This window comes from Pyrgilauda ruficollis, unplaced genomic scaffold, assembly GCF_017590135.1.
Source record: "Pyrgilauda ruficollis isolate IOZ18807 unplaced genomic scaffold, ASM1759013v1 scaffold18, whole genome shotgun sequence".
In the NCBI taxonomy this organism is placed as follows: Eukaryota; Metazoa; Chordata; class Aves; order Passeriformes; family Passeridae; genus Pyrgilauda; species Pyrgilauda ruficollis.
This window is the reverse complement of record NW_024516984.1, coordinates 1,793,507-1,818,997: the sequence shown is the minus strand read 5'-3', so window position 1 is coordinate 1,818,997 and position 25,491 is coordinate 1,793,507. Positions and strand designations below refer to the sequence as shown.

The 25,491-nt window shown below is 39.1% G+C and overlaps 1 protein-coding gene across 1 annotated transcript in view; it reads left to right on the top strand.

Moving 5' to 3' along the window:
- The window catches only part of NECAB1 (N-terminal EF-hand calcium binding protein 1), a 53,158-nt gene that overhangs the window by 20,615 nt on the left and 7,052 nt on the right, over window positions 1–25,491 (top strand). The window contains exons 4-9 of the mRNA XM_041464472.1: window positions 5,091–5,116; window positions 7,486–7,583; window positions 16,814–16,950; window positions 18,183–18,295; window positions 20,639–20,715; window positions 24,823–24,876. Of these exons, the coding sequence (XP_041320406.1) occupies window positions 5,091–5,116; window positions 7,486–7,583; window positions 16,814–16,950; window positions 18,183–18,295; window positions 20,639–20,715; window positions 24,823–24,876 (505 nt within the window). The remainder of the gene's footprint in view (window positions 1–5,090; window positions 5,117–7,485; window positions 7,584–16,813; window positions 16,951–18,182; window positions 18,296–20,638; window positions 20,716–24,822; window positions 24,877–25,491) is intronic.

Here is a 25,491-nt window from a genome sequence, read left to right as displayed (position 1 = left end):
TTGGATGCCTGGTCCCTTCCATAATCTGGGTCTCCCAGAGAACCACAAGAGTTTTAATACCACTCAAAAATCGCCAATGACATCAGATAGTTCTGAGGATTCTTATATGAGTTCCACCAGGCCCCATAGATTTGTAGGGATCCAGCTGAAGCAGCAGATCCCACTCAATTTCAGGGTGTACTGGGAGTCAAACATTCTCACAGCCATGGTCCTCCAGCTCCAAGCACTGAGACCCCCTTGGTCCATCATCTGTGTTGAAGACAGAGGCAAAGAATGCATTAAACACCTCTGCCCTGTCCATGTCCCTGTTTGTGAGGTGCCCATCCTCATCCTGTAACAGGCTGATGTTATTTCTATGCTGCCTTTTGCCATTAATGTATTTTAAATAGCTTTTTGTTTTCTCACACATTTCTGGGCAGTTTCAATGCAGGTTGGTCCTTTAGCCGTATGAATTTTCTCCCTGCACTGGCAAGCTGTTTCTCTGTATTTCTCCCATGTCACCTGTCCTTGCTTACATTGGGCACACACCTTCCTTTTCCAAAAGAAGATGCCTGTTCAGCAAAGCTGACCTTCTGCCTTGTTTGCTTGATTTCTGACATTTTGGAATTGCCTGCTCCTGTACATTTCCAAGGAGTGTAAGAAACAAAAGTAAACATTTTATTTTGTCTAAGAATAAATAATTTAGTTTCAGTGGTTTTGGGGGGGCTTTCTTTGGGTTTTTGGGTTGTTTTTTTTTTGGTTTTTTTTTAATCATTTTGTGACAAAACCATAAATTGAAACATCGTCCTCTCCTATAGGGTGAAAGCTCTGATATTTGCTCTCTGTGGCAAAAGAGCCACCGTGATGCTGCATCTAATTTCCTCATTTAGGTTTGTGTCATTCAGACTCTGCAAAAAAATCATACCTCTGCAGCCCTTGTACAGTGTTCTACAAATTTTAGCATAGATCACAAGTTTTAATAGCACTATTAAGCCTCTTTTAGCAACACAAAGGCTGTTATAGCTGGGACGATTAAGGTGACTTGTCAGCTGTGTAGTCATAGCATCCCTGTGAGTCACTGCTTAATGCAAAGAACTAGAGGGTTGTTTTTTTCAGATGAGTTCTTAGTCAGGAAAAAAACCCCTTTATTCTCTCCTTCGGTCCTGTCACAGGCAGAGCAGTAAGCGATGTTTCTGAAGTTATCACTTAGCCTGGAGCTAAGCAAACTAGGCAATTATTTAGTGAAGCAAAATGTGAGATAGTAAAAGAGCTGAGCCCGCTGCCCATGTCAGAGCCCAGAGAGCCAAGCTGGCTGCTGCCTTTGGGAGCCCAGAGGGTGCACAGGCCAGATGGATCTGGGACTGAAGAGCAGCAGTGTCCTGGGGGCAGCAGGAAGTTTGTCTCCCCAGGGACTAAAGCTTTGTCCCACTTTTGCCCCCTCTTCCTCCTCTCCCTTTTCTGTGACCAGAGGCCAACGCCTGAGCTTCTTACAGCACTGCATCTTACTGAAAGCAGTTTTACCTCTCCTGTAAGAAACCTTGAACAAACCTGAACAAAAGGTGTTTTGTTGCTGTTGCAGAGGAGCTGTGAGGCAGAAAATCTTTAAAATGGAAGCGCACACATAAGACTCCTTTGCAAAACACCCTCAGTAGTGCTGGAGCAGTTACCTTACTTTGCTGACTTGAAGTGAGATAGTGCACAGGGTTTCTTGTTGCAAAGACCTTACAGCTTTTTGGCTGAGGTTGTCCATGGATGCCTGTTCAGTTACCCTTGCATAGTTTAAGTAGTGCTGAATTCCTTTCACTCACCAATTATATACTTCTACTTAACAATAGGCTATACTAGCTTCAAACTTTCATCCCTAAAACCAAATTTAGCAAAAAGACATGCAAATGGGACTGAAAAGATAGTTCAAGCTTTTGAGAGAAATACTTCTCATATCTGAGAATAAAGAGAAATCTGAAGAAGAAAGTGTTATCCTTTTCCAGCTGTTATTCATGGCAATGTTTTCCTAAAGTCATACAGTTTTTATTAATATAGTATTGGATTTTTCAATAAAATAAGTGCTTTATATATCAGACTCCATGCTCTGTAAGACACTGCCTTTTCTTGTGGTCCAGGGAAAATACATGGATCTTCTGCTGGTTCCCCTTCCTAGAGGTGCCTTTTGTACCACAGAACATTGTCTCAGGTCAGTGGATGGATCCATGGACCTACAGCAGTGGATGAGTGGAATAGCTTTAATCTTCTCCCCTCCCTGGCTGCCCCCAGTCCACGGCTAACTGTAGTGGGCAGAACAAAAGCACAGCTGCTTTGCAGTTCTGCATTTTGGACCACTTCCAGAGTTACCACAAATAAGCCCTTTTGCCATGGTTCATTCAAGTGAATTTGCTTATTTTTCTGTCACTTACCAATAGATATGATCAACTTCTTAGTGATCAGGACTGCTCAGTGCATTAGTCCTTTAAAAATAGCTTGCTTTTTTTAGGTAGAGAACACTTTAGACAGGACTGCATCTAGTAGTCAGAAAGAAAATTGAGAATTATCATTCTGACATGATGTGAGTATTTGCCTCACCCTATGCTTTGGTTGCTTATCATGAGTGGAGGGCTGGTGCCTGGATGTGAGTCATCCAGCAAATATTGTTAATAACATGTTCAGCATTACCAGATTATGGGTCTAAGCAGAAGCATCCTTGGCATATGTACCCACTGAAATGAGTTACATGTGGTGCTGTAAACCTGAGTACTGAGTTACAGAAACAGCCCTCTGGTGTGCACCTCACTCCTGTACTATTAAATACTTGCCAAACTTCTTTAATTATTTCTGTATTAAAATTGTTTGTATGCAGCAAAAGAATTCCAAGGTTTATTCACAACTGTTTTTGAAGCATCATGTCATTATTTCAGAATGAAATAATCAATGACAAAATTATAGCTTCCCTGCCTAGAACAGCCTTCAAACAGAATGCCAAGGACAATGAAGTCTCCAAGGGTATTTATAACAGAAGGACATACTGAATATGCTAGACAGAAATCCACGTTCTTTATGCCTTTTCTGTGCTTTTTTCACAGGCTTGATGCACAAAATGCTTCAGATAATATTTTCTGGTTATTCATGTGTCCAGTTGTGACTGAAAATGAATTCAGCACCTGAATACTTTTCCATTTTCACAGGTAGTCCGTTTGCAGCTGTGCCACTGCTGTCAATAGGACAAGCAGCATGCTGAAAACAGGGATGCTGAAAGCCTCTGAGCCACTCCCTATGTCATTAACAGGGTGCTGAGGATGTTACAAAAGAACATGGACCAGAAGGGATTTAAATATAAAATTTGAAAAGAGAGCATGAATTTGACTGGTTAACAATGTGAAAGGCTATTTTAAACACAGTTATCAAGCTGTGCATTAAGAAATGCAGAAGTGTCTTTTACATTTAGTCATTAGGGCAGATGATGTGAAGGAGCAAAAAATGCAAGGACAATGAAAAAACAGTAGGCATTATAACAGCAAACTCCTGTCCTTTGACCTCATCATATCCCGTCAAGGCTCTTTGATTCAGGACATTTTCCAGCTTTCAGGGTTTCAGTTTGCATTTAAGAGGTGAACATCTGGACTGTTCCAGAATGGACTGCTGATCTGCAGAAGAGTTGGCCAGACACATCTGAGCATAGATAGCACAGTGATCTGTGGTAAACAGCCTTGAGGAGTTGCAGACACTTTTCCCCATCACATAGTTTGTTTACCTAAGAGTTGAGTTTCACAGCTTCAGCACCAGTTCTTACAAACTGTGAATTCCTTTATACCTGCCACCAAGGTCACTGGAGAAATCAGGTGCAAGTCTCATTTGCAGCCATCTCACTTGGCCTGTTTGAATGCAGATAAGAATCACCTTCAATTAATAAATATTGTGTGAAAATCTCATTTACATTATCAATTAAAAGTGTTCAGAAGTTTTTATAGCCCTGAGTATGCAAGTTTGTGATAATCCAGGATCCTGCAATTTCTATCAGTTTCTCTCCCTTGTGAAATAAAAGCCAGATGTATGGAAGTTAGCAGTGGAGAAAGTGATTTTAAGATAGTACTGTGACATCATTTTACTAAAAGGTCAATTAAAAAATTCCATTAAAAAGATAAGTGAAAAAATACTAAGTGCAGTGAGCCGTTCAATATTCACCCCTCAGCAAGATTCAAAGAGGACACTCATGCTTTTAAGTTTCTTTAATAATCTGTTTCTTTTCCTCCTTGGAAGAAAAGCAATGTGCTAACTTTCAGTAATGAGCTGTAGGTCAAATATGTTTTTCTTTCAATGATTAAGGCCTTGCTTATGAGAGAAAATATCACTTCAAAGTTGATCAAGATGAAATCTGCTTCAAGCAAACAGGTTTGAATTGAATAGAATATTTCCCTGCCTTTATGTATTTATATAATGATGGCATGGGAATATGGCAGTACCTTTATATTTTTCACATTATTAATTTTGCCAAAGTTAGTAGTGGTGAAATGGTCTGGCATGGCCAGAAAATCTTAGGAATTATGTGTGCTCAAGGGCTATGTCTGGTTTTATCCTCCTGCAAGGCTCTCCCATAGAACAGTATTGTACAGCAAGGATTGCAAACAGGAGAAAGTTATTGGGTTTTTTCTTCTTTAGCATGGAAGGCCAAGATCTCTGAGCCTTGCTGTCCAGCATGACAGCCACAGAAGAGGAGTACAAGCAGAAAGGTGGAGGAAAAAAAACCCCAAACCAAAAACTTCTGGTGTTTAGATGGATTTCTGCCAGAACTGGGGCCAAATGTGTAAGGCCTGAGGAGCAGCCACTGCATTGTGATGCACAAAGGCTGAACTTGAGAGTGAGTTTGCAGGGAGTGGAAGGTGCCAGTGGGAACAGGCTCAGGAATGGAGGCTGAACCTGCAGCCAGCTTCAGAAAGGCTGCAGCCTTCTGCCCTAAGGCAGCACAGCAAGGCCAGCAAGAGCCAGGCACTCGCATCTTCTGCTGCAGCTCAAGCAGGGGGTTCATATCCCAGTCAGGCTAATATTTGAGTTGCGCTATTTACCAATACAGCGAAAATAAACATTACTAACCTCACTAACCTTCTATACTCTTATCTTTCCAGCAATCTTGACACAGAAGAGCTCTGTGGTAAGTTCTTTTTTGGGAAAGAACATAATCTATGCCTGCAGCAGCCCTGTGCAAATAAACATGCCATGTGATTATTTTTTTCTGCTTAATCTTTGTAGCTCAAACAGAAAATAATTTCCACTCAGAGAACTCCTGGGAAAATGCAGATGGCTTATAATCTTTTCAGACTCTGTCATCCCATATGTGCAGAATTGCTTTGAAAATGTTTTTCCTAATCAGTATTTCACACTGTCTGAGACTCAAGATCTGTATTGACATCAAGATAAATAGATAGATAGATAGATAGATAGATAGACAGACAGAAAGATAGATAGATAGATGATAGATAGATGGATAGATAGATAGATGACTTGTATTTTATTTCCCCTTAGAGTGAAATATCTTTTCTAGTTAGTTTCTTGCTTTAACACTTGTCATATACCCCCACTAAAAGAAAATTCATTACTTTCCTCCTACTTGAGCCAGGGAGAAGAGCAAGTTTGACAAGTTCTATGATCCTTTGTCACAATAAAACTCCTGCAAGGCCTAGATTTTGGCCCAATTACCCATTTCTGTACCTCATTCTGAGCTGTGAGTCATTTCCCCAACACCCTGTTTGCTCTCCAGCTTATCTAAGAGCACCTGATTTAGGAGTGCTTCTTGTAGCAGAAAACAATTTACAAATGTTTTTGCAGATTCTCTAACAAAATGTCAGAAAAAAAAATCATACTTGTCAACACCAGCCAATTTCTGAGGGAAACATGGCAGCCTGATAAGTTTTCCAGTGGTCAGCAATGTTGAAGACCTTTAAAAGATGGACATATTGTCAAGTTGAATACCAGCTCGTTTACTCACCCACAGGCTGACATGGCCAAGAACCCCCTGAAAACCACCTCACCCTGTGGCTTATAAATATGTGACAAGAGGCTTATCTGAAGTGAACTGGGCTGTGACAACTTCTGCTGTTTGAGCATCTGGCCACAATTGTATAAACCTGGCTGAGGAAGAGAGGTGGTTTTGTTCCACATGGGATTTAATGCAGCTGTTGTTGCACAGGCTTGCTGGACTGGGGGGTGTCAGTCCAGCACTGACTCTGTTTATTGTCTGTTTTGATTAAATACAGGCTGCTTCAAATGCCTTTTAAGTCCTTTAAATGTTGCCACAAGGGTGTTTCTCATCTCTGAATCTGGTACTGAATTTACTCAATCCATATTCAAGCTTGTGATTATACAACTCTTTCGGAGTTATATCAGTTCATCTCAGAAATAAAGCTAAAAAGAACATCCAGGGTACTAACTCATAATACGTTTTCATTCTAAATAATTTAATTCAAACTCTCAGAAATACCAGGTCACGTCACAGTGCTCCTGGTAATTTATGTTTTCATGATTCCCCTGAGAAGCTCATGCTGACCTCTTAAAAGCCCTGAAGGGTTGCTATTTATTATTTCAAAAAGCTCCTATCTAATCTTGTTCTTCCTGTCTGCCGCTTAGATGTTGATTTTTGTGCTCTTCCAGGTGATCTGACATCTAAATGCCTTGTCTAACACAGTCTCTAAGCTTTAACATAATTTTATTTATTTATTTGTCGCACTGCTTCCTTCCTGTACTTCCCTCTATTGTATTTCACTACATCAACCAAATGGGAAATGGGGTCATGATTTCCCAGGTTTGCTTCCTCCTCCTGCTGTGATCCCTCTGATTTTACATCAGCTTTTTCTGTTAAGAAGTCCTTTGCTTTGAGAAGCTACACAGGGACATCCTGCAACTTGTTATTTCCATGATTTTCATTAAAATTAATTTTGCATGCATCATATTTGTCGAAAGTATCACAGCACCTGGGACTAGAAGCTTATCTGGCCAACTCATGGTCTGTTCATTTCTCAGAGAAACAGCTGCTCTCGACCAACCCCGCCTCACAACAGCCCCCACTTGATATTATCTCCTCTAAGGGCTCTACCAGAATTACTCATTTCTTTTCAATATAATCAAATTCACCACATACATATGAAAACTTCATTTTCTGCTAGTAATTTCAGACTGTTAGACTGAAATTTCAATTTACAAAGAAGATGTAGATATTTTGAAAATAAGTTTGTTTCATCTGTCAAAATGACATTTACATTTCTTGTGAAATTGACAGCTCATTTATTGAAAGAAAATGTTTTGAAATACTGATTTTGGTATTTTAAGTATGCCAGGAATGATTTTACAGAGAAAGAATACAAAATTTAAAAATAAAATTATCCTTTTCATTGTAACTCCTTTTCATTTTGCATTGAGATATTCAATAATGCTGTAACTTAATTCAGACTTGATAAAGCTGATATTTAATGAGACACTGATTTCTGAGGACATTTGTAGGTGATGTGGGGTTTTTTCTTCTTTTAGATTATTTTTCAAAGCACTTAGGAGAGTATGAAAATGTTCTATCTGTCTTGGAAGACTTAAATATAACCATACTGAAGGCAATGGACAAAACAAAGAAAGTAAGTAAAAACTGTGAAATTTTCTTTACATTGTATATTTTGCTTGTTTGGAGTACTTCTGGTAGTTTTCTTATCAGAATTTACTAATTCGTATTTAAGTTCTTCCAAATATACATGTTTGTAGCAAAATCCAGTGGGAAAATTCTTGTCAAAATGGTTATATACAAAATCTTTAAAGTCCTGTCTGCAAACTAGTACAGTTTGGATACAGCCAAAATCTTTGTGAATGCTCTAAAGAATGTTCTTTGCATTTTTGTATGAAGAGGGTTCTATGTCCCCTGCCAAGTGTGGGTGAGTGTCAACACTGCCATTTGGAAACAGACCAAATTTGAAAAAATAACCTGGTGGGTTGAGGGAAACCTCCTGGCCGAGAACAAGGTTTTGTTTCCATTTGAGGCCTTTTAAACAAAAGCAGTGGTCACAGAGCCTGCCAAGAGGAGGTGTTAGGGCTGCTGCCCACCAGCACAGCAAGGGGACCTCTACCCTGGAGGGAGGAGATGTTTCTCAGGAGAAGAAGGTTGGTTTATCCACCTGCACACCTGGCCAGGGATGTGGCAGTGCTGCCAGGCAGCCAATCCACCTGGCACCCAATTCATTGTGGCTGTACCTGCTCCTGTGTTCAGACCACATCCCAGCTGTGTGGCTGACCCAAAGTGCATCAGTACCTCAGGTGATTCGCTCCTCTTCCCTGGCTGAACAGTTAAATGTCCTGTGCAAGGTGGAACAGCTTCAAAAGGTGAGGGAAGTGAACCCAGAACCTCGAAACCCAGCCACAGATCCATACCAGGCTAGTCATCAAAATCAGAGATTTCAGCCAAAATTATTCAGTGAGAACCCCTGGGGTCAGAAAACCTTGGGGTTTTTTTTCAGTCAATCAGTGGAGAGATCAATGTGGAGAAAGCTGTGCTTCTTTAGTGAAGCTGTTATCTTTGGTATTCAGGTGTTTGCAGGAGTAAAGTACTCATACATTTTACGTAACCTGCCAAAATAAAAACCCAAAAGCGTAGCTTATTTATTTAGAGCTTGAGCCAGGAAGCTGAATGTCTGTTCATTCATGCTGTGCATCTTCCACTTGTAATGAACAGGCAGTGACTCACTGTTGAGCTGGATATTAAAAAGCAACAGATTGGTTCATTTTAGCTATGCATAATTTTTAAAAAATAGCCATGTGTATAAAATACTCCTGCTGAAGGGCAGGACGTCATCTCATAATGACTGGAAGTAAATAAAAGACAGCATTTAAGAAGTTAATTGCAAGGAGAAGTCCCAGCAGAGTAATGAGATTATAAAAGATATGTACTGGCCTGACTAGAAATATGGATAAGAAAGTCTGGAATATTAATAAGTGTTTCATATGTCTACTAGAAGAACCCATCTAAAGTATAAGCAAACTACAATTTCTTTGAATTTTATTTTCTTAACTGAAGATTCAAGTATAATGGGTTTTCTGTCTTTCAGGAATACTTCAGCTGACTATTTGTTAGACGTGGCAGAAATAGAGCAAGGGTAAAACTGGAAAAGCATTTTCAATTCCATTTAGTAGAAACTCTGTGTGAACACAGTCAAACAAAAAAGGTGTTCTCAAATATTCTAAAACAGAACTTTCTGCCAAGGATATGCTCAGGCACTACATTTTTGTATGGAAATTAAATTTTCAATTCGAAGTTTGGATTGTTTTCAGCAGGAACTCAGTTCTCAGGAAACAGATAGGTTACGGGACCTCATTACCCAATAAATCATTGAAGTGCAAATATTAAAATTTCTATCTTAAATAGTTCAAGTTTTACTTAAGTTCATGGTCTAAAATCTGGAGTTCAGACATCTAAAATCAGAGCTGGATGTGCAGCAAAATTTAGTTAGCACACTGAGATAGCATAATAAATTATGTTCATCACCACTGACACACAAGATGTGAGGCAACTCATAGCTCAAGCTGACTCCCTGCCCATGCAAACAGGTGCTCAGAAGTGGTTGGTGTGGTTTTAAATGGCCACTGACATGCATCCCAGGCAAGACTTGGATTTCCTCTCCTAGTGCAGCATAAAACTTTGTCACCATTCTGCCACTGCAGCCACTGAGTCCCTCGAACAGTCACTGAGTTGTAGCAGCATTTATTACTATATTCAAAGTTGGAAAATTCATATCTAGAAAAGAATTCTGGAATTCAAGACCTGCACTCTGGGACCAGCACACAGTGTATCTACAGTGGCTGAGTCAGTTTCCAATGATCCAGACCAGCTTGATTTCTGTGTACTTTATTGCCCTCTGTAGTTTGAAAGAGCTGTCAGCACAGCTTTTTTGAACTGAGTTTTCTCCAGCCTTCCAGTCCTCTGCTATCTGAAAGTGAAACCATCATCATCTGTGGCAGAAAACATTCCAGTGTGTTAGCAGGTTCAAGAAGCTTTGACTTCCTTTCACTGTTCTGGGGCCAGATCCCTCCTGCCAAACCAAACTAAACTGCACCTGGGAAGCCCTTGGGTGTGTAGGGGCCATTCATGCTCCATTGCTTGATGGGAGGTGTTAAGCTAAAAACTCAGATTTCTCCAGGAACTTCTTTCAGCAGGGAAAAGACTGGGTTGCATTTGGAAGCAATATACTTCAATACAAACCCCATCTAACCAGAAGATGAGCTACAGTCTTTCTGTTTCAGTACTGTTTCCTTGGGCTATATCCTTACAGCAGGAAGGAAAGTGATGGCCTCTGAGTGCCGCACAATTCCTGTAAATACTGAGGTACAGCTCTTCTTTTGGAGACAAAAGCACAGCAGGCTTGCATGGAAAGGAATGGCAGACAACACAGGAAAAGAGGGATAGAACACTGCAAATTTTCTCCTTTTCAGACTCTGTAAAAGTCTGATTCTTTGCTTTGGAGGGACTTTCCTCCTTTGCAGCTCTTTTATGAGATACCTAATGATCTATCTGTGATAGCAAGGGACCAGACTAGGTAAACTAGCAAAATGCATTTGAGCAGTAGTGATCAAAACTGATTTATTTAAGACTGATTTTCATGCAGTATTTACATACACAACACATAAACATTAATTTTAGGATGAAAGCAAGACAATTATTCAGTGGAGCTACAAAGTTCTTGAATAGCCTTCCAAGTCTTCTGGGGGAAAAATACCCTAACTGCTTTGCACATGTTGCTTTTAAAAACATGGAAAGGGGGGTGTGTGGTGTGCAACAGCAAGATGCTGGATTTAATGACAAACACAGCATGTCTAATTATCTGCTTCTATGAAATCATTAATTTTTCTGCTTTGCTCAAAAAACACCAAAGCTAAACAAAGTCAGTGCAGCCTTATCATTACTTGAAAATTTCTTGATTAGTCTAAAAACAGGAGCCTGTAAAGTAAAAGAGAAGATTATAGGAGCTGAGAGAGTAACACAGGGCTTGAAATTTAGTTACTGATAGTGCATTTATGGTAATCATGTAGATCACTGCAATCTTGAGGGTTGATACCCATTATAAACCAGAATGCCTAGATTTTTTTTTTACTTGCATATTTGACTAATGAGTAACAGTAGTATTTATGTAAATTTTATCACAAAACATACCTGGGAAGAAAGTTACATAGGCATTTGTTGAGAATGATGTTCCACAACTAACATTGTATTTGAGCAAAAATGAAGTTTTAAATTGCTTTTTTGTTTTCACAAAAACTGTGTTAAATTGACTGGCACCCATTTTTCCATGAAGTTAGAATTTACTAACATTTTTCACAGAATACAGTCTTGTTCTCTTTGAAATTCTACTTTTTACAAATGCACCTTTCACAGAATTAATGCAATGAATAACTGCTGCACAAGAAAAATGGGTGTTGCTCTGTTTATCCTGAGTATTAATTTTCATGCACTGATTTGGAAAACAGTTCATTTGTTCCTTTAGATTTATTGCTATTTTTTATGTCAATCAAAAATCATGGCATCATTAAGGTTTAGAATCATTCAAGTTGGAAAAAATCCTTAAATTCATCAAGTCCAACCATTAACCTCCTGACACTGCCAAATCCATCTCTCAACCATGTCCCCAAGTGCCACATCTACATATATTTTAAATACCTCCAAGGATGATGATGCCACCACTTCCCTGAGAAACCTGTTCCAGTCAGTAAGTGAACTGACTGTCTCTCAGTTGAAGAGAGAAATGCTGGTGATAATGCTAAATATATCAACAGTTCCACCCTGCTGCAAGGCAGAGAGGACCCTAAGAATAAAAGTTCTTTTTATCTGGGAACATTAAATTATGTTTTGGACTTTTTATTTTGTTTATTTTTAAGATTGTGACTGTTAGTGCAAGTCAAATCATACTAAGATAAATTCAAAATCTGCAAGCAATTAATTCTGAGGAGTCATGCAAGGATATTCCAGACATTCATGCCTTTCCTCTTCTAGCTCCTTATCAGAGTAATGAAAACTCTTGGGAACTTCTTTGATCTTTTTTTGTGGAAGTTTTATACCTACTGGGTCAGAAAGATACAATGCTTAAATTTTTCCCAGCAGCAGAGAAGATGTGTTTAGTCAAAAATAAAGATAAAACAAAACAAAAACCCCCTTAATTTAATATTCATACCTCTAAATAGAAATTATTTCTCAGCAGAAAAATAAACATTTAACTAGCCATTCTCCTCTTGATACCTATCAAAACCACCAGAGGCTTTGATGTTTTATGTGTAGTGGTGCAGCCTTCTCCCTGGAGCAAGGGTGTTGCACATTTCCCTGCTACCTGCTAATGTCAAACACAGCCAAAACTGTTTCTTGTCTCTAAGCTATCTGAGGCACCCAACAGCACTCAAATAGAAGTTACTTTTTATCCATGCTTGAATTTTGTACACCCTATTATTGCAACAACAGTGCTTTACTCCTTCAGTAATCCCAGTACAGGGAGTGATAGACTGTTCTGAGAGATGCTATTACAAATATGTGACAATCTTCTTTCTAATCAGCCATGGCTACCTATTTTATTTCATTGCTGCTATGTCAGCACTGCAGATAGTTAGTAAAAATTGTCACTGTTCCAAAGAATTTAAACACATAATTTATGCTAAATACAATATTTTGATAAACTTGTAAAATTTGTACTATATTCCAAGTTGAATCTAATAATTGGGCACATCCTGTCTTTGATCACTTTTACAGAGAGGATGCTGTTAAAGTTACATTTGTGTGATGTCAGTACATTGAGAATCTCTCAATATGGCTTCTAGTGAAACTATGATTTTATTCTGATGCTGTTTTGATTTTGTCCTACAGTCTGAAGAATTAGTTCTTAGGGATTTCATTTTAGTGAAGTTATTCTGACTAATTTTATATCTTCAATTTCAAGTTGTAACCCACAGCACTGTCCCTCTAATTTGGGATCTAAACATACAGGGCAGGAGACATTCCATGTTAAAGGGAAATTTAAATAGATTATTTCTTACTGAGTTCTACTCAGTGATAACTGCTTTTACGTCGACTTGAGGGTATTTCCTTTAAAGGTAAGCATAAATATTTTTGTGAAATTATGTTTAATATGACATATAGATAGGAAACAGAAAATTTCTAAGTTATATATCAGTAAGAAGTGTCCCACTCCTTCTCCATCTCAAGGAGCTGCTCTTGTGATAAATGGAGCAGCAGGGTCAAGGGGAGAGGGATGAGGCTGGCACCAGAGACTGAGAGGATCAAGAGCTGCTGAACCTTGGTAACCCTGAGATGGGCACTGCACTAGGAGATTGCTAAATCCTGCTTCCTCTGCCTTTGTAAAAGGAGAACCTCTTCTGCACTTTTCTAGATAGCCTTTAGACATTTTTAAAGACCACAGTCACCTTTTCTACAGTGAAATCACTAATTATGTGCATTTTCATTTTCATTAAACAAATCTTTGCTGCTTGCAAAGGTCACAGTTTCCTCTTGATGAGGAAAATGTGGAAAATTACCCTCATTCATTCACACTCAGTAAAACTAACAAGCAGAACAATATGTTAATACAGACTTATTTCATCTGGACTGCCCAAACTGTGGTGCAGTGTAATGAACAGTAACTTACAGCTGATGAAATTCAAGAAGTGGGCCATTTTTCTGGTTTATGTACAGGTACCATCCATGGGTCCTATTACTGATTGGTGGCACGATGCACTGGCAGTACAAATGCTGGGCATGCCAGTTAAGCTGATTCTATTATAATATAAACTTAATAAATTGATACAAAAATGTTGTACCAGTGTGCCTCTAATAAAACACAAAATAAGGTACTTTTCAAAGGAAATAGAGTGGTGAAATGATATCAAAGCATGGCTACAAACCCCTCAGTGCTGAGAGCTGGACTTGAGGTTTAAACTGAATTGTAATGGACAATCTTTTTCCCTCCATGACTTAAATTACAATTATTCAGATCATTTATATATGCTGAATACCTTCTTCTGTGATCTTTGAAGAACTTTAGAAAGACAGGTAGTAGCTATTTTTCACTGAGCAGGAGTTGGAGCTGCCCAACATTGCTGTGAGCTCAGAATTTCTTGACTCATAAATTCTTCAAAGACAACAGTAAATAATTTGTAATTATTTGCTCAACTACGTGCATTAAGAGAGTTAAGTAATTCCACATAGAACAGTTGTAAGCACTAATATTTGGGTAAAATATACATAAGGAAAAGGTCTTTGATAATTCTAGACCGCCAAAGATGATGTTAGCATCCTGCTTACCTTTCTCATCTTCAAAAATAGCTCTGTAAATCTGATAAGGTAACTCTAAGACATATCTAAAGATCACAAGAAACTTTTTCATAGGGAAGCCTTTAAATATAGAAGTTATGGGACAGGAATATATAGAAAAAAAGACTAAACCCCAGTGCAATGCACAAACTTGGAATAGTTATAATGACAAAAAAAATCTTACTAACTTTTAGATGCCGGAAAGCTTTTCTAGGTGAATTTTTTTCTGAAGGAGTTAGAAAGCAGAAGCCTCAGACAGCAGCAAGTATTACACAGCTGTTTATATGATTCCCATATCTGTGAGAGCCCACCTGAACAGTTTTCAAAATGAAACAATGCTGATGTACATTTAGGTTGTAATTCAGCATGCTTGTATCAGACTTGCCATGAGTATCATCGGGAAGCAATATGGAGATATTTGCAATATTTACTTTCTGGATGCCCAGAATTTTAAAATACAATTCAAAAACTGACAAGAAATGGTCAGTTCTGGGTTGATTTCTTCACTTATTTCCAAGAGCAATGGCAAAAGCTTAAAAACAATGAAACTATGCCTAGGATTTCCACTGAAAGCTTTCAATTATCTGTCCATGCTGCACAGATTCACACATATTGTTCTAACAAGACAGAAAATCACAATTTTTGGAAATTAAATTATCTATCAGGTTCACTGAAATTTTAAATCAATTACAATGGAGACAGTTTAGAACAATAAAATAACAGCTTTCCTATTGCACAAAAAGATGAAGTAATCATAGGAAGGTTGCCATAAACATTATTGTAGACTTGTGAGTCCCTTAGGTAGACAATCTCTCAGGAATATCTATTTTAAAATTGTATCAATGAAAAATTATTTGTTGGAAAGTGGCTCCCAGCTGATTAGTCTGAAGACAGAATAAGTAAATGTAGAAGACCACAAAGTAACTTCTGATAATTCATGGGTGGTTTAACACCTGAGATTTCTGTAGCAGAAGTCTTCCAACAAGAACTAACTGAATAACAGATATTGTGAAAAGATTGCTGTCATTCGAGAGCAAAATGCTTTTAAAGCTATTATCTGACAATCTTTCATTTTACTTTCAAATTTATAAACAGCTTCTATTTCTGTTCTGATTGTAAACACATACATGAAAAAAAAAATCTAAGAGAAATCTAAAAATCAGAAAGGCATTTCAGCTGTAATTAACATTGGAAAGAACATGGAATACCTTAAGAATACCAAAAATTCTCAAACGGGTTCTTAGGTAGTGTAGGAGGCAACATCATGGAAGTGACAGGTCTTCCTTAAAGCTTGGAGGTGGGGGACCATCATCTCTCTTCAGATGTGATGACTAAAGAAATCTCTCATTGCAGGCACCTCATATTTTATGGAAATGTTTTAGATGGAATTGTGCCCAAAGGTTTTCAAGATCAGCTGAGTGAGGAGCCAACAAATTCATTCAGAGATTAAGAGATGCAAATCTATTTTCTATCCCTGTTCCTGATGTGACCTCAGCACAGTAAGCAGAGGCTCTAGGGGTCTGTTCTATCCTCTCTGTTACACTTATTAATGAGAAAAAAAAGAAAGAGGGTGTTTATATTATTGCAAAGGTGGCCCCCCTCACAAAGTATTACCTACATTTTACTGCAGAACTGCCAAATCACAGGATCACATAATGGGCATGGTTGGAAGGGAACACAGTGGGTTTTTGCAGATTTGGGCTTTCCAGAAACATCAAATTTGACCCCAGCCATGGAAATATGATTTATTGGGCCAGGGAGAAAACAGGCATAAAAATTGATTTCTGAAATTATCTGCACCAAAAAAAAAGCATAAATATTTTTTGATACATACAATAAATTGGAAATGTAATTATTCAAAGAACCACTATAAATTGCTAAATACAGGTGCAAACTTTTATAATAACCAAACTCTAGTTTAAATTACATTTAGATGCATTTAATGAAACTGTGAAATTTAGAGATATATGGTTTCAAAAATAATTAAACAAATTAAAGGAACAAAAATCAGTCAAAGAGTGTTAAATACAGAAGGCAACCTCTCTCACACAGCCCTTCAGCCAACTGCTGGTGGGATTTTTCAGGGAGTATCTTAAGCATGTACCCTGCTCAAAGACTGTTCCGATAATCAATGTCTGAGACAGGCCAGTGGGCTTGAGAAACATATTTTCACAAGAGTGGATCTGAATTAAAACTGTAAATTCAGTTCTGCAGCTGTCAGTCTTACTTTGGCTTTTCCACACTTCAGAAGTAATGTGGTGCTGCCATCAACTGGAGAAGAAAAGGCTCTTTTGAGTAGAAACTGTCTTGTGTCACTGTGTATTTGAGTCTCAGTTTGAGGGGGAGTTGTGCCTACACCTGGAAATTCAGAGGGCTTTTTGTCCATCAACAAAGTTTGCTTGCATGGTTTACATTTATAAACACGGAAACATTCAACCTGCTTCCTTCCTGAATGAAGTCTGAACCTTCCCTCACGTATTTCTGACTTAGTAAGCAAAGCCTGACCTTTTGGGGTTTTTTTCATGTAATCCTTAGGACTATCAGGAAGCTTCCAATTTGGAGCAGTTTGTGACTCGCTTTCTTTTGAAGGAGACACTGAACCAGCTGCAATCTCTCCAGAACTCCCTGGAGTGTGCCATGGAAACCACGGAGGAGCAGAGCCGGCAGGAGAGGTGAGCAAAGCCCTCTTCAGCTGCAGGGAAGGGGGTGAGGAGTGAGGTCACGGCAAACCTCCACAATTGCTTCACATTTCACCTGGAAATCTGATACAGGGAATAACAGGAGAAATAAGGATACACTTTTTATTCCCTATAGGAACCCACTAATAGGAGTTTTTCTGAAATTGAATGCATCTGACCCTGTGGTGGGCTGCCTGTAGGACAATCATTTCGGTACCTGCTAGGTTCCACTGACTTCTTTTTAAATCCCTGGACAGTTTAATATCAAATGTAGAAACCAAATCACTGCAATATAAAGAGCTCTGAAATTACTAAGATGACTGACTGTTTTGTTTGTTTTTTCCAGCTTTTTTTTTTTCCATGCACAATGAAAAATGTTAAAAGAAGAAATAGCCAGGCTTTTGCTTGTCACAGCTTCTTCCTAGAATATATGGCCATATTCTTGGTTAACATCTAGCTCTATAAACTCTCAGTCACCTGGGTAGCCTCCATCCATCCAAGGGTTTTACCTTGATCTCTGTGATGAGGGTTTGCAGAATCAAGGATCAAAATATTTTTAAAAAGTTACTTGGTTATATGGATTTTTTTTTTTTCTCGGTATGCTATTGTTAAAGACAAAAGGGAAAGCAAAATCTGTTGTATTTTATGGACAAAGAAGATCTTAAGACCTTTCTATTGGAAATGTAATTTTTTTTTTTTTTCTGTTAGAAATGCAATTTTCTTGTTTGTTTTGCTGTTGGGTTTGAGATCCCTGAAGTACAGGAGTAATACCTGGTTTTGTGCCAGCGTCTTGACTGTAGTAATCAATCAGGTTTTGAAAGTCTGAGGGTGCACTGAGCATGCACAGTGTCTGTGCACCTCTATTCATGCCAGTTCCTCTGCAGTGATGCTACAAAACTCCTGTGAATGAAGAAACTGCAAATGATTACTTAGGTCAGGTCAGAACCACAGCATGCACAGATACTGACCTTGAGATTTGTCTCCCTCAAAGATTTAGGTTTATGCGAGTTTAACCCTCTTCTTTTTTTTTTTTCTTTTAACTTGTTTAATGATCTAATCAAAACTAATGAGTAATAGTAAAAATCCAGAAAATAATTCAGTGCTCTCAATAGGTATTTCTTTTTATTTAATTCAAAAAGGAACATAGAAGCCCATTTTTTGAGAACAGAGAGAGAAGAACTCTCCCACATATTTTTCCTTAAGAAGTCTCCTGTGTTTCTGTGCAGAAAAGATCCAACAAAACCAGAAGTGCTCTCAGTTCAGTGGCCAGGAAAACGCTTAGCTCGAAGACTTCAGAGGAACAACAGCCTGTCATCAAATAACCCTTCTTCTAGCACAGGTATGTATGGTATTTCACATTTTAAACATATAGACATATATACAGAAAAATATACACAAATCTTCCTCTCAAAAATTTAATTTAGACATGTAACTAACTCAGATACTTTACTGACAGAAGACAATTTCAATTTAATATAGAAGATATTAACTGAAAACTGAGGAAAATTAATGCATATCCATAGGTCGGAAATTATAAAAGATAAAAACTTCATTGTGGGCCAAACTGTTTGTTTGGGGTTGATTCAACAGTTTTTAGGTAATCTGTATTGCCTGCAGATATGAATGAAAAGGTGAAGGCTGGAACTTTGTGCAACCAAGTTCTCTGCCATGACTCACATCTCAGCTGAGGGGAATAAATAATAAACAGAAAGGGAAAATACAAAACCTTAAAGAAAATAAATTTCATTTAAGATAATACAAAATAAAGTCTGCAGCAGCATTTCTGCTTTGGAAAATGATAGAGTACTTTGGTAAATGGGATTCGTTAGAAGCAGTGACGTTAAGCACGAGGCTGCAGTGAAGACATCTCTGTGCTCAGTTACATGTCCCAGAGTCACGGCATGAAGATGACTGAAACAACAAAATATGCGGTGCGTCTAGCTCACTTTTTGACCAGTCACTGCTTGCAGCCACGTGCTGACTTCTTCCTTTTAAACCCTCTGCTGAGGACCTTTCTGTCCCTCACATTGATGATTCACTCCCTGCCACTCACCAAATGATGCTGTTCTTTGAGAGCAGTGATGCAGGATGATGTTTGGTCTCTTGTGAATTGGTGTTCCTAACAAGGAAGGTCACAGAGCCTTATAGCTGCACTCCTAATTTAGAAGGAGCCCAAACAAATGCAAGCTCTACCAAATCCACTTACTGTATTGGTGTAATCCTAAAGATCTAACATTTTCCTCCACAGCTCTACTAATAGCTGACAACTGTCTACTTTCCTACACAAGGTTTGTGTTTGTCTTGGCACTTGGTCTTCCTTCTTACTGCCAGCTGCCCACATGCACAGCAACACTGTCGTGTGTATATGCACCCAAGGCTCAGGCCAACATTCCTTCAGCCTGTGTACCTGTTCAGGCAAAGCCACACCCTGCCTCCTCTACCAACCACAGCTGTGGTATGTTCTCAGCATTAGGACTTTTTCTTTGGTCAAAATATATGCAAGTGCCTAAAAGTGCAAAAAATTTTGACTTGCACGCAATTCAAGTCAAAATACATGCAAGTGCACAAAAGCTCTCAGCTGGGAAATGAGAAGGTTGATGAATGTGGATAACAAGAGCATTTATTGAAAAATCTTCAATTTCTGATAAATAAGCTTTCTCTCTCCTTAAAGCAATCACTTATGTACATATTTACCTGGTGGGTGATGTCAGGAACTTCTTTAATAATGCACATATTTGTTTCCTTGAGTGTTGTCCTTTTCATTTGGCAGACAGTTTTTGCGAGACCTTAGCAAAGCAAAACTTTCCAGAGACATCAGAGGGACTCACAGAATCATAGAATATCCTGAGTTGGAAGAGACTCATAAGGATCATCAAAGTCCAACTCCTGGCCCTGTATAGTGCCATCCCCAAGAATCACATCATGTGCCTGAGAGCATTGTCCAAATGCTTCTTGAACTCTTGGTGCTGTGACCACTTCCCTGGGGAGCTGTTCCAGTGCCCAGCCACCCTCTGGGTGAAGAATTTTTTCCCGACATCCAACCTAAACCTCCCCGACAGATCTTGATGCCATTCCCTTGGGTCCTGTCACTTCTCACTCTCACCAAAGAGAAGAGATGGGTACCCATCTCTCCTCTTCCCACCACACCATCTTCATAGCCCTGATGCTTGTGCCTGTCTAGGACAGTGCTGTCTAGCTCCACCCTTGCTATATGACATCAGATTGGGTTGGATGGGGCACTGAGCAATCTGATCTAGTGGAAGGTTCCCTGCCCGTGGCAGGGGAGTTGAAATTCAGCGATCTTTGTAGTCCCTTCCAACACAAACCATTCTATGATTCTATGATCAGGCCACTACACAGAGAGGAATATACCTGCAGTGGAGATGGAGAACTCTCTTCCATTACCAGCATGATTTCAGAAGCACTGGCATTAATCTAGAATGTTGTTTTCATTCTGTATTGAATTTCTATTGTATCTTAAGCAGAAATAAAATAATTCATAGAGTCAAATCATGCTTTCCTTTAGTTTCACCCAAATGAGCACTGAACTAGTTGCAGCACAATCTTTCAAAAAGCCAAAAAGTTTGCAGGGTAATTATTTTTTTTATAAAATACAGGAATACACTGTCTACCAACAACTTAGCAACATTTTATAAATGTTTATCTTTTATCTTTTTCAAAGGTTGGATTGAGGAAGACAGCCAATGGGTGATCCAGATAAACAGACTCCAGAAGCTAATTGATAGACTGGAAAAGAAGGTGTGCGGGCTTTTTCACCTGTTTCTTCTTTCACTTCCAGTAAAACAATCCTTAAACCACAAATGTTTTCAATGCCCCAGTTGCAACATTATCTAAGAGAGCTAACACTCATTAAATATCTACATTTTTCTTCCACCTTCCTCTTTCCTATTCATGACATTGTTTTTCCATGCTTCCCTCTCCCTCTCCCATCACCACAGATTGAACTTTTCATAAAGATGTAAAAAATGGGATTATTCTATGACTGGAGGATGTTAATGTATTCAGTAGTGTTTGTTTTGGGGAGCATGCTACAACCTTCCCCTTTTAGAATCTGATATTTTTCTCTTTCTCTCTATACTTTCCCATGAAAGCGTGATAGAAAATTTTGTTTCCTCCTTTCCCATCAGAGAATATTAATTTATAAAAATTAAACTGCTTTCCTTGTCAGTACAGTTCAACCAAAATCTGATGCAAATCTTTTTGGGAGCTGGCTGCAGCAGCCCCTAGAGCCCAGAAACCACCTGTGGTTCCCACACCAAAGCAGATTCCTCCAGGAGTCTGACAAATCACCCATCTGATCAACAATGCCAGGGCTTCCCAGTGCTTGTAAAATCCTGAACCACATCTGTCAGTACAGAAAATTCTTCTTCATTATTACTCAGACTTGATTGCTACTCTAGTGTTCAAAAGTTGCCTAAGTTGTCTTAGAATCTGTGTGTTGATTTCTTTTTTTTTTTTTTTTTTTTTTTTTTTTTTTTTTTTTTTTTTTTTTTATGTTCCAGCTGAAAATACTTTTTTGAGAAGAACAGCAGAGGAAAAAGTAAGGTTATAAATTCCTGAGTTGTTCTCTGCATTAAATGTTCCTACTTAAGGACAGACAATTTCAGACACATACTAGGGGAGTGGCTGAATTGAGTGGATTTTGACCTTGTCCACTAGAGGTGAGGTTTTGGGTTGAAGTGCTCTCAGACCCAGGAGCAGCTCCAGTCCCAGTGCAGCTGATGCTGTTCCTCCCCACAGGTCAGTGCTCACCAGCAGTGAGACTTTGCCTGTACTCCAGAGACATTGGCATGGGTCTCTTCACCAGCATCCACAGGGACACGAAACAGTCTGATTCTGTGCTTTGTTTCTAGCTGATTGGATGTTCCCCGTGAATATTGTCATCTAGTATTTGTGGCTGGACCCATACCCCTTACTCAGGCACTGGCTCAGACTTTGGGTCAAGGCAGAAAAATGTCTCCTTTTACTCAACCACTAGTCCAACTTGAGTTCATCAAGTTACACACAAAGAAAATAGTTAAGTAAAGGTTTTAACAAAAAAAAAAAAAAAAGAAAAAAACCCAATAAATGGTGGTGACTTGGCACAGGCCTCAGCAAGAAAAGCATACTGACCTTTCTCTGCTGTTCCTCCCTCCCAAATGAAAAAACTGCCCCAAATTATCTTTCCCCTTTGGTCCCAGTTTGGTATTTCTGTTATCTCAGCCTAATTACTGATTAGCTGCATGTGGCCACCCCTAGCACTGCTGGCCTTGCTCCAAAAGGAGCCCAGTATTCCCTTTGGTTATCCCTGCAGTCTGACAGTCTCTCGCATCACTTCTCCTTAACCAGCTGTGAAATTTGGCCATTTCTTGTGGCATTATCCATGACTTGTGTCAGCTTCTCACTCTGCCCCTTGCCGTGCTCTGCAGCTCCCCGTGGTCTCTCAGTGCAGTGAGCTCTGGCCAGCCACTTCCTCCTGGAGGTCATTTCTGCATCTTAGAAAGGCAATTGCACACTAGTTGACACATTAATGACATTTTACTAGCAACTTGCTCTTTTTGTGAATAGATATAAATTGGATTTTGAAATGTCAAAGTCCACCATGAAAGGTAAGTCTGGCTTTACTCCCCACTCGGCCTTGGAAACAGCAGCCGTGCCACAATTGCCGCCTGACATGAACTGATGCCAAAAGAAAACATTTTAAAGAATGTTGCTTAAAAAATAAATAAACCTGGCATTCAGCAATAATGCAGTGCAGATGTTGCAGAAAGCAGCCAAACATTTTGTGGTAAATAAACTTACAACAAGGATGTTATAAAATTATCAAATTTCCTACAGACAAATGTCAGAGAACCTGAGTCTGAAAAGGAGCTCGGTGCCAAAGGGAAACAGTAGCAGGGCACAGACCTCCCATAATTACCTCCTTGTCAATATAAAACTTGATTAATAAAAGATAGCAGTTACATAGCCTAATTTTTCCAGTAGACAACCTATCTATATTCACCTTTGCCTAACTTTGCATCTGCTTGAATTTGTATCTCACAGCCATGTCTGACTGTGAGAGGCATTAAATACCAGCTGCCTGTCAGACTAAAACACCTCTTTTTGACTTTGTCCTGAAAAAGATAAGAAAGGATTGCACAGTCATGCTTAAAGGCAATTTCAGAAGCCACCACTTCTCAGCTGAGGTGAGGTAGGATTGCAAAGGCATTTTAAAGCCTCTGAGCTGCATCCATTTTTACTTCCAGGCTGTGTGGTACTGGGCTGGCAGAACTTCTGTTCTGCACTGGGCTACTTCCATTAGGCTCAAGAGCCAAGCCACCCAGGGCACGAGCCCTCTGTCCCCACAGATGGGGACACGCCCGGAGGTCACCCAGGCTGGCCATGCAGACCCACCCCATCTGTGCAGCCACGCTCTGCCTGCTGACACAACCCACTGAAGAACTGCCAGTTCTGATTTCTGATCCTAGAGGGGGCTAGCACGTTATGAGTCAATGTTCCTACTGGAAAGCTTCCTGGTGAAGGGTAATTTAGTGTTGTCTAAGACTTCTGCTGTGCTCTGTCAAAAGGGAATTTTGAATCAGTCTTACAATTTGTGTATTTCCACTCAAGTTCTAAATTTACATATACTGGCAAGGAAAACAATTATTTTCTTGCTACGTTTGGAGAAATTTTTCAGTACTTCCTTGCGTCATTCCTTTCCTCTCTTTTCCCATATGTCTCCTGACAAAAAAATGACAGTGAAAGTGAACTTTCACTTCAGGAATACATATTATGCCCTGGTTTTTTTATCTGAAGTGTCTGCACTGACAATAAAGCTGGCTGTCTTTCCCTTCCCACACACATTTCATGACTTCGACTACACAGCAGCTTCTGAATTCTTCACTCCTGCCTCACTCTGCCACCTGCTGCTGATGGAGGTCTCTGCTCATTTGAATTCTACCTGCACATCTCTTGTTGGCTTTTCAGCGAGTACAGCATCTGTGCTGGCAGAACAGCTGCTACCTGAGGTTAATCAATCCTCACCCACGCTGGGAGTGGAAGAAGATTTTTCCCTTTGTTGCACAAGAACTGTGTTCAGTGAGATGTGAAGCACCACTAGCAGAGTGTGTTTTGGTCCAGCTGCTTATTGCAAATCAATCTGCTTTTTTTCCTCAGGCACATGGGTATTTTTCAGAATACCATAATGGCACTGTGTTAGGAGGTACTGCATGTGCCTGGCAAGTAAAGAATGATTTTATGTGTGCTGCTGGTTGGTGTTTGTGTGAATCACTGAGTCCTGAAGTGCACATCCAGTTTGGGTACCAGGTGTACTTACAGACACATCTCTTTGCTGCTGCCCAGCCCATTCTCACAGCAAGGGCTGAACACAGGTTCAGAAACCTGACTTGGACCATCATGCACATCTCATTCAATGCTAGAAAATAGCCCCTTGCAACCACAGATTCCCTGCAGGGAAGTTTCTTCTGTGCAAAGTTTTGTACTTGCACAATAGTAGCAGATAGTTGATTGCAAATTACCATTCTTGCTCATGTCCACAGTCCATGTGACAATTTGAGAGGATGTCTGTCTTTTTTCAGTTAAGTCCAACAAACATTTGGGAAAAAGCAGATTTGTTCAAATGAAAAATCACCTGCCAAGCACCATAAATAAAACTTTACAAGACAGCCTAGGCTGGAATTAACCACTGAGGCATGCAAGATCTTGTAAAATTTGTGTTTGACTTAGAACTAATAAAGGGATTTAACTTCTTGAGGTAGAACAGAATCTAGTTATTGGAATAGTTTGTAAAAAATGTAAGAGCAGAATACATCTGTATTATTGACTCTTCTTACAATTTCTATTTTCTTTTCAATTGCCTCAAAGGACCTAAAGCTTGAGCCACTTGAAGAGGAAGTTTTGGAAGAAAATGCAAGATCTGTAAGTACTATTCAAGATAATGATTATGACATTTTATTTTAAACACCAGGTACTGAGACCACACCTGGTCTCTTTCGTTAAAAAATAATTTAAAAAATCTTTATCCTCACTTTTTCCAGTGATAAGAATCCATTTTAGTTAGCAGAATACACTGTGCAAAAGACAACAGAACAAAATTTAGAATATGTGGGCAAAACTTTTATATTAACTTTTTGTATTGTTTTTAAAGGATAAAGTGAGCCAAAACCTTAACACACAGAAGGAGAAAAATTAATAAGATTTATCAAATTTGTCAGCAATGTTTATGGGGTGGTAGCTTCTCTGCTCCAAATGCTGTATGCATGCTTTAGCCATTGTTGTACAGCCTCCCTCTCTCCCAAAACTGCTATAGGAAATCTTATGAGGCAAAGTGGAAGAGTATCTCATGCTCATTACAATCGACAAAACCAAAATTGTGATCAGAAATAAAATTACTGTTAAACAAGTTTATGTCCCAAGACTGATATACTAGCATTCCTAAATTAATGAACCTACATTCATTCATTTGAACCTAAGAAAATGCAAATCAAATATAGATGAAAAATTATTTAATCACAGGAGTTGCATTAGCTTTTT